The 9,623-nt window shown below is 46.7% G+C and overlaps 1 protein-coding gene across 3 annotated transcripts; it reads left to right on the top strand.

Moving 5' to 3' along the window:
* The first annotated feature begins 1,367 nt into the window (after nt 1–1,367).
* On the top strand, nt 1,368–6,055 carry Ghrl (ghrelin and obestatin prepropeptide). Of its 3 annotated transcripts, XM_040737671.1 has the most exons (5): nt 1,368–1,965; nt 2,418–2,551; nt 2,910–3,026; nt 4,915–5,023; nt 5,913–6,055. In XM_040737671.1, the coding sequence occupies exons 2-5, from the start codon at nt 2,444–2,446 to the stop codon at nt 5,930–5,932; spliced, it is 354 nt and encodes a 117-aa protein (XP_040593605.1). In that variant the 5' UTR covers nt 1,368–1,965; nt 2,418–2,443; the 3' UTR covers nt 5,933–6,055. The 3 variants fall into 3 exon arrangements, with proteins under 3 accessions (XP_040593605.1, XP_040593604.1, XP_040593603.1); XM_040737670.1 differs by lacking the exon at nt 1,368–1,965 and having other exon boundaries at nt 2,006–2,551; nt 2,913–3,026; XM_040737669.1 differs by lacking the exon at nt 1,368–1,965 and having other exon boundaries at nt 2,022–2,551.
* Nucleotides 6,056–9,623: the final 3,568 nt, after the last annotated feature.

Here is a 9,623-nt window from a genome sequence, read left to right as displayed (position 1 = left end):
GCTCCTGCTGCAAGGATGGAGATACATTTCCCAGCCCCTGCCCTCTCCCACAGCTTTGAGTAGATGGTTAGACATTTTCTAGCACCTTCCACCTCCATACTTCTTCCATCACTAGACTCTTCCTCCCTGCTAACCTACACTCTGGATGCCAAGGTATGTTATTAGAGGGTGCCAGCCAGCTCTGTCCCTAGATAGCCAGCAATTTGTTATTTGCTCACCTGTGGCCTTATCTAAAATCAACACCAGCACCTCCTGCCTCCAGAAGCTTCCAGGGGTCAAGTAGACAAGCCTCATATCTCAGCTAATGCCTGATCACTATGCATAGGCTTTCTGTCCTCCCGGACTGGAGGGCTGCAGGTGCTTCCTCACCACCTCCATCTTCAGCCCCTCTGGGCCCCAGGGCCAAATGGTTTCTAAATTCAGGTGAGAGACAGGGCTATGAAGGTGCCTGGTAATATAGTTATGTTTGGCTAGGACTAAACATAGGATTTCAGCTACCCCTGCCAGATGGTCTTTTAGTTAGAGAAGGGACAACCCAGCCCATGCCTCATCTGTTACTAGTTCCCACAGGGCCCAATCTCCCACAAGACTATCTAGTAGGTCAGGATGTCATGGGGCCCTGAATCATTTGTTCTGCTATCAAGGCCTATTTTTCTTTTGTTTTCTAAGACAAGTTTCTCTGTGTAGCCCTAGCTGTCTTGGAACTCACTCTATAGATCAGGCTGGCCTTGAATTCAGAGATCTACTTGCCTCCACCTCCCGAGTGCTAGAATGAAAGGCATGCAGCAACCACCATCCAGCCCTATTTTTCTTAAGAGCACTACTGAAGAGTATCCGACTACATGAAGCCTCTAGAAGTTGCCAAGTCCCAGGCCAACAGAATTTGGCATATGTGTATCACAACCAAAGGCATGGTTCAACACAGCTGCCTCCTGCAGGCCACATTATCAGTTATAAAGTATTCCCACTCAGTCCTCAAAGAACCAGCAGGCAAGGGGGAGAGGATCTTTGTGGGAAGGTTTCCTAGAACGTCCCATCAAAGCTACATTGCAGGACTCCTATCACCAGGTCCATCTCATCAATGGGTATCCCTTGTCCCTAGGGCCTCGATACCTGCCAAACAGAGAGGCAAGCTGCCAGGTTAGCAAACACCAGACTGGGCTGGGGTATGGTTCAGTGGAAAATACCTACCAAGTACAAGGCCCTGGGAACTATGCCCAACAGTCCAAAACAAAAACAACAGTAAGAGCCGGCAGTTGGTGACACACTCCTTTAATCCCAGCACTCGGGAGGCAGAGGCAGGAGGATCTCTGTGAATTCAAGTTCTACAGAGCAAGTTCCAGGACAGCCTCCAAAACAATACAGAGAAACCCTGTCTTGAAAAACCGGAAAAAAAAAAAAAAACAACAACAGTAAGACCAAACAGTCATCTTTTTACCACACAGAAGACCAATAAAGCATGGCCGCCAGGTGAGCATTACCCCATTACCCACATACTCACTCCCTTGGGAGGACAGTTCAGCCCATCTTGGGGAACACCCCAAAATCAGGTGGGATTGGTATGTGGAAGCCAGAACAGCTCAGTGGCAGGGTAAAGATGAACAAAATCTTAAAGCTCTCCTGGTGGCAACACCATCTCACATGGCAGGGGACAAGCCAAGGTCACACCACAATAAAGCCAGACCTCAGAGCTGCCAACACTCTACCAGGGCCAAGCCCACATGGGTACCACATCAGGAGCTGGTGTCCCAACAGAAGCAAACTGCGTGTAATACCTCTCAGGGTACCTGACAGCCACTGTTGTTCTTTAACAGTGGGGAAGAGAATATTAGTTCCCAAGGAATGCAATACTGCCCACACAAAGAGAACAGCCTGAAAGATAAGGCTGCCAGATCTGAACAAACACAAGGCTTCCTATATAAGGAGCAGCCAGGCAGCAGCACCACATCCTCAGAGGCATTCCAGGTAGGCTGTGTGTTGTGCGTTTGTGTATGTGTGTATGTGTATGTGCTCATAGGGGTCTGAACTACTCACTACTGGCCATTCACTTACTTTCACTGGGTGTCACTGAGCTCACTGAACAAAGGGGACAATGGACAACCTAGGTTTAGTCTGACTACTGAGACAAAGCTGGATAAAGAACTAGCTCCATCATCAGGCCCCTGAGGACTTAGGACAAATGACACTGGATGAACACCACAGCCTTCTAGCACACCATGTTCTGCCTCAACAGTTTAGAAAAGACAAGAGTTCAACCTTCAGCTTTCCCACCCTTTTAAGACAAGAGAGCCTTCACTCAGTAGTACCCACTCTAGGTCCTATCTTTCCTTCTAGAAGTTTCTTGGGTTCCAACTTAAGCAAAATCTAAGACATATCATGGAGATGAGGTATGCTACCAGAAGACCCTCTCTCCCCAGGGCAATCTGTACCCAGCACCAAGACCATGCTGTCTTCAGGGACCATCTGCAGTCTGCTACTCCTCAGTGTGCTATGGATGGATGTGGCCATGACGGGCTCCAGCTTCCTGAGCCCAGAGCACCAGAAAGCCCAGGTAAGCCTGTCTCCACAAGCCCCATACCCACCCTGACCTAAGGTCTGTTTCAGCCCTGTGACCAGCAGCAGTGGCCCCATCTCTCTGGCCTTCAAGCCTTCTCACAGCCTAAGGGAGGCCTCTGGATATGGCCCAATTCTGCTTTTGGAAGGATATGCAGATTTAAGTCTCTAAAGAGAAAACCTCATCCAAGCATGGTAGTGCACACTATAATCCCAACATTGGGAAATAAAGGCAGATAAGCCTCAAAATCAAGGCCAGCCTGGGTTACATAGTGAGACTCTATCTCAAAAACAAAAACAAAAAAACCTAAATCTAAATTTTAAGAAAAGTAAAGAGACCCTCTTTTCCTTTCTAGCAGAGAAAAGAATCCAAGAAGCCACAGGCCAAACTGCAGCCACGATCTCTGGAAGGCTGGCTCCACCCAGAGGGCAGAGGACAGGCAGAAGGGACAGAGGAGGAACTGGAGATCAGGGTTGGTACCCAGGCACCAGTATGTTCCTGTGACAGTAATGGGAGTTGGGTGGGGTAGGGTGGAGTATAAAATAAAGGCATGGTTTTACAAGCTTCTCATGAAGTAGAGTCCAACAACAGCTCTGCAAGAGGGTCAGGGTCTCTGGCCCAAGAGCTAAATGTCCACAGGTAACTATGTTGCAAGAGTAGCAAGGGGGCAGCCAGGAGCAGCAACGATGCCAGGGAGTCACAAAAGACACAGACAGAAGAAAGAAGAAGTCTTTGTTTATCCCAGGGCCTCTCAGGATGCCTTAGTTATGGAGAGGTGAGCAAGCTGCTAGTGCAGGCTAGCTAACTCATACAGTTGGCTTTGCTTTGAAAAACTTTGCATGGGGTAAAGAAAAACCACAAACAGCTCAAGAATTGGGAGAAAGGAATAAAGGAACCCATACGTGCCTCTTAGCAGCTCACCTAGGATTCCCCCTGGGAACTGTAAGTAGCATTTGGCATTGCCAGTCCCTATACTGTGTGTCTACATGAAACTTCATCTTCAAACACAGCAACCATGATTAACTGGGTAGCAGGGGGCACAACCTAGGGCTTCACAATTGCTAGATGTGTGCTCTGCCAAGTGCTACATCCCCAGCCCTGTTCTACCGTTATCATGGATCATTTACTTTAAAAAACCTGTAAGCTAAGCAAGGCTGGCATCATTGGCTAAACTTTGTAGATAAGAAACACAAGTTGAAAGGTGAACTCACCCAAGACTATCAGGTCTGGGTTTCCTTCCCCCATCATCCTCTCTGGTCAAGGACAAATGCCAATGCCAAGATTACCAAATTCATAGTCTGTGACCCTCTGGAGCCCGAGTGTCTTCTCAAACCCTTGTTCCACAGGAAGTGTGACCCTGAAAACTACTCCTCTGGCTCCTCAAGGTTCCTTCGCTAACACAGCATGGACACAGTCTTGAGACAACCAGGTTCACACTGGGCAGGTGGCTATCCCAGCCAAAAGAGTCCTGTACTTAGTTCTTATAGGAAAGAAATCTTAGCATAGGGCCAGGATTAAACATTTCCTAGTTCCTATGATACTCAACATCTGGCTTACATAGCATGTACTAGGCACAAACAGATGGGAGAAGCCTGTAGTATGCTGGGCACAGAGTATGACCACTGCATACTCTGTCATTTGGGGTTTCATCTCTCCTCAAAGGTTTTCTCCCCAAAGTCGGGTCTGTAGACAGAACACCAACTATCTCCACCACACTAAACAGATGGACCCTGGATCAAGAAGAAGGGGTTTTCCCAGGTTGTATGACAACCAAATGCTGCCACTTCACATGCCCCCGACCATTCAGTACTAGGGTGTCAGCCCTGGCAATGCCCCTAATGGGTGTATGGTTTTCTTCCATGATGGTTAGGTGATCTGACTGGCTTCACAGACAATGGAGTGTGAGAAGAAAAACTAGCATTTGCTAAAGAGAAGGCTAGAAGGGCCCCAGGTCCCTAAAAGTCACAGCACTTCCCATCTATGCTGCTCCCTACTCATATTTCCTAGGCCGAAACAAACTGAGGAACAGGCTACTCACCTGATGCCTAGCAGCCTGACAGAGCCTGTGACCACGCCAAGCAAAGACTTGGGGCTAGGTAGATTTCAGAGTCCTGCTTTCTAAATCATTGACCATCACCTCTATCTGTGACACAGAGAGGTCATCCAGGCTCTCTGGGCTTCTGCCCTGAGGACAGGGAAAGTACCAGACCAGTTAGCACTTCCCACTGACTCTAAGATTACATTCACAGACTACTCAGATATCCAGTGGCCAACATGACCAGGTCTCCCTGGGGAGAGGTGGGTGTTTGGAGCAGGGCAGACAGGATAAGGTCTCAGGCCCTCCCAACTCTACCTCCTAGTTCAATGCTCCTTTTGACGTGGGTATCAAGCTGTCAGGAGCTCAGTACCAGCAGCATGGCCGGGCCCTGGGGAAGTTTCTTCAGGACATCCTCTGGGAAGAGGTCAAAGGTAAGTCAATCTGAATGCAGCTTAACCTATTTTATGAGTGACACAAATTTTCTTCCCCAACCCCACTCTCAAGTTTCTAATCTTTCTCACTATCTATGGGAAAGGGCACTGGTCTATATGGCAGCCCAGAGGGGTGGAGCACCAGGTCCATCTTCAGCCTGTGTTCCAGAAACTAGTACGTTAGTTAGCTGATAGGCCTCATCCGACCCTCAGCTCTTTTAACTGTTAAGGTAGTACTGATACCTATTTCCTTTATTTCAAATTATCTGACTTTGACATATCTTTACAGTTCATGAAGGGAATATGCCACAATGGCACTGAAAATGCAGGGTTTCTTTGTGTAACAGCTCTGGCTGTCCTGGAATTTGCTCTGTAGACCAGGCTCGCCTGGAACTCAGATATCTGCCTGCCTCATCATCCCAAGTGCTGGATTAAAGGCATATGCTATTATGCCTGGCTGTATCTTAGAGTTTTTGTGTAGTGATGGGATGAAACCCAAAGCCTCATACATACTAGGCAAGCACACTACCTCTAGGCTGTGTCCCTGGTTTTCAGTACCCTCTTAGTTTGTGAAAAAAATACCCAGCTTTTCCATTGCTGAGAAAACAAAAATTTCAAGAATAAGCCACATTCTTTCCCTAAGCACTTCCTCACAAATACGGCAATCATACATATCTCACTGTACAGATGAGGAAAGATGGGGGAATATAAGGACACTTACCCAAAAGCATAGTCCACACTCAAATGCCACCCTCTAAGTCCAAGGCCAGTGATCCCCACCCTCCATCACAACATACTTGCTCCCAGCATACCATGATTAAGGAAAGCAAATTTGAGGACACAAGCCAGAGGGTGAACCTCAAGACTGACTTGACCTCTTGCTTTTCAGAAGCACCAGCTGACAAGTGACTACTGACAGGACTGCCCACTGAGTTCCTCCTGAGCAAGAACTCACATCCAACCTTAGGCTCCGCTGCAATTCCCAGCACTCTCCTACTGCTTTAAGAATAAATGCTCAAGCTGTGTGCCGAATGTTCAAAATAATTATTTTTGCCGGGCGGTGGTGGCGCATGCCTTTAATCCCAGCACTAGGGAGGCAGAGGCAGGCAGATCTCTGTGAGTTCGAGGCTGTGCTGGACCGATAGCCTCTAAAACAATACAGAGAAACCCTGTCTCGTAAACACCAAAAAAAATTATTTTCATCGACATGGTAAAATTTACATTTTACTTAAAAATCATTGAAACAATGAAATGAAACAATGCTGTAAGTTTATGACCCGTGAGGAAAGGGGGGAGGAGCTACAGCAAGGCAAGAGCATGCTTGAAAACCAAAGGAATCCTTGCTCATTCCAGCAGTGAAACAGCAGAAGGAATATAAGACAGATGGTTCTAAAGGTGGGGGTTGGAGGCCACAAACACAGTTCACCACATAGCAGAGCTTCCTGAGTAATTAATAGCTACACTGGGAGCTTCCAAAGAGCCACCAATGGCTACATTCATAAAGATGCAGTTGACAGTATCAAAATCAACACACTCAAGACCTGTCTGGGGTGATCAGAATGGATACTTGGCAATGGCTCTCAACCATACCATACAGGGCTAGGTTACCACATTCGTCACTCAAACTCCTGGAGAGTCTGGCAAAGTAAATGTCCCATGTACTCAAGGCTGGCCACCACCTGATATCAGGTATATGTCCCAAAGTATTTCCCAAACTCCAGATCACAGCTCATGAGCCTTGATCCTCAAGTCCACCACTGTAATTTTAGTTGAGATACTAAGAATATTACTCACACCTTAGTGCAAATCTTTAGACCCAGTGAGCATTTAGGATAAAGAGGGAGTACACCCAGTGTTGCCCAGCCAAGGCAACACTGCTGCAGCAGGAGACACATACCTACTCAAGGGAAGCCTTAGCCACCAGAACCCAAGGCATGAGATGACCAGGGATGAGCACACTTGGCAGGCATTATGATACCTAAACTCATCCCTGCCCAGGAGCTGTGGTGCTCCTCGCTATTGCCATCTGGTAACTCCTTACAAATGAATGCACGGCCCAACTCCAGTCCTTCTCCAGAGAATCATTTAACAAAGCCCCCAAGTAGCCAGGCATGGTGGCATATGCCTTTAACCACAGCAAGGCAAGCAGGCATATCTCTAGGAGTTTGAGGCCAGCCTGATCTACAAAGTGAGTTCCAGGCCAGCCAGAGCTGTTACAGAGAAACCCTGTTTTGAAAAAACAAAAACGGGAAAAAAAAAAACAAAAACAAAAACAAAGCCCCAACCTATGACTTGCTTAGAAGTCCCAGCATCCTGTTCAAATAACACAGCACACAGAGCTGTGGGGTCCTTGGCAAACCTGGAAACATGAAGACCCACAGATATTCACTGTGCTGCTCAGTTTTTGTCAACTTGACCGTGTGGGGAGAAAAATGCCTCCATCAGATTTCTCGTTAAGCAAGTCCATGGGACATTTTTTAGTTAATGATTGATGTGAGAAGGCTCAGCCCACTTTGAGCAGTGCCACCCCTAGGCAGGTGGTTCTGGGTTATAAGAAAGCAGGTTGAACAAGCAGCAAGAAAAAAGCCAGTAAGCAGTATTCCTCCATGATGTCTGCTCAAGTTCCTGTCCTGGCTTCTCTCAAAGGTAGACTGTAACCTGTGAGCTGAAATAAGATAAATTTGCCTCTTCCCTCAACTTGCCTTTTGGTCAAGGTTTTTATCCTAGCACCAGAAAAACTAATGCATTCATCAGCTTCTCAAATTTCCCTCCCGTCTTTGCAATGCTCACCGATATCAATTAGATCTAACCCAAGATATGCAACAGCACCAATGCCCTGTTGCCTTTCTACCAACAGCACCTGTCTTGACTCAGAATGGCACAGGTGTAACATTTTTGTCACAAGTAACCACTGTAACTTACTGGAGAGCAGAAATGAAGGAAGAAACTTAGCAAATGGAGGAAAAGAACTTGAATGAACAGTTGTTTACAAGATGCTTCACTCACCAAAAATGAGTATTTCTCTTTCTTCTGCCATTGCCCTGTAGTTATTCCTTCAAGAAGCAGATGCTGAGCACACTCTGGCCAAACTCTACCTACCAGGTGGTTCAGTGTGGACATGGGACTGTACAACCCACATCAGGACCTGCACTTACCTGGCTCCTCTCTGCCACAGTCACTGAAAAACTTAACCCAGCATCTGGCACAAGGGTGCCTGGAGAACAGGCACACAATTATCCTAATAGCTACCATTCCATGATCCTACTGTGTATATTCAAAGATGAGTTTAATTCTGTTCATTTCCACAGTAAGTCTGCTTATAAGAGAATTAACAAATACCTGAAGACTCAACCAGAGTCTCAGACTTGAGGCATGTGGCTTTCCATCTTTTTTTTTTTTTTTTTTGGTTTTTCGAGACAGGTTTTCTCTGTATTGTTTTGGAGGATGTCCTGGAACTCACTATGTAGACCAGTTTGGCCTCGAACTCACAGAGATCCGCCTACCTTTGCCTCCCAAGTGCTGGGATTAAAGGCATGCGCCACTAACGACCAGCTTTGGCTTTTCCATTTTAACTCTGCTCCATTGGCCCAACTGCCAATAATCCAGGGTTTCATAAGGGTTTTCAGTGCTGAAGTAAATCCAGGGTCTGTGTATGATGAACAAGCACTCTTGATAATTCATCAAGTGAATGTGAGTGGGAAAGGACATTTCAAGTTAACAACTGGCAGAAATAAAATATATCCAAGCAACGATGAGGGTACACAGTACCAAGAAAATACATCTAAGTCTCATTCCAAGGCAGCAGACTATTTAGACAGAACTGAGTCTCACAGCCAGGTATGTTGATTAGTTTGTCAATTTGTCACAAGCTAAGTTACCTGGGAAAAGGGAACCTCAATGGAGAAAATGCTCCCGTGCAACTGGCATGCAGGCAGGCTGATGGGTTGCTTTCTCGAATCATGATTGATATGGGAGTGTCCAGAAAATGAAGGGTGATGCCACACCTGAGCAGGTGGTCCCAAGTTGTATATGGAGACAAACTAAGAAAGCCATGGTCTCTGCTTTAGTTCCTACCTGACTTCCTGCCTAGACTCCCTGATTGACGGATTGTAATCTTCAGGTGAAATAATCCCTTTTCTCCCTAGGTTGTTTTTGGCCAATGTATCAACACAGCAATAGAAAGCAGCACACAGAATACCATGTTACCAAGCTGACTGGACTAGCCTCCTGCCTCACTCAAGCCAATCTAAATACGCAAGGTGAGCATGGGATGGAAATTAAGGGATTAAGGACCTGTCCCATCCCTTTACTTTTAAAGAGAAGGCTGGAGTCAAAGAAGAGGTGAGGAGGCATCTGGGCAAGGTAGTCACCTCCAATTTAGTGTAGTAGTCAGAAGTAATGCCCTAAAGTGAGGCTAGTAGTACCCTCAAAGTTACCAAAGGCCTGCTGCACAAGAAATGACTACAGTACAGCTTGAGTAACAATAAAGTAGTGTGGCAGACTGAACAGACCCAAGTCTTCCAAACAGGAAGCCAAGTCCCCTGTTCTTCCCACAGTGACAAACATGAAGCACAGATAAAACACTGTTGCCCCAAGGGAG

This window comes from Mesocricetus auratus, unplaced genomic scaffold (assembly GCF_017639785.1).
Source record: "Mesocricetus auratus isolate SY011 unplaced genomic scaffold, BCM_Maur_2.0 Super-Scaffold_100676, whole genome shotgun sequence".
Classification (NCBI taxonomy): domain Eukaryota; kingdom Metazoa; phylum Chordata; class Mammalia; order Rodentia; family Cricetidae; genus Mesocricetus; species Mesocricetus auratus.
Note: the sequence above shows the minus strand (reverse complement) of the source record. Positions and strands in the feature narration are given on the sequence as shown.

Bases quoted from the DNA above. Each gene is read 5' to 3' on its own strand.
- Ghrl (XM_040737669.1), top strand. From the start codon at position 2,390: ATGCTACCAGAAGACCCTCTCTCCCCAGGGCAATCTGTACCCAGCACC. The intron at 2,552-2,909 runs GTAAGCCTGTCT...TTTCCTTTCTAG, and splicing joins CAGAGCACCAGAAAGCCCAG to CAGAGAAAAGAATCCAAGAA. The intron at 3,027-4,914 runs GTTGGTACCCAG...TCTACCTCCTAG, and splicing joins AGGAGGAACTGGAGATCAGG to TTCAATGCTCCTTTTGACGT.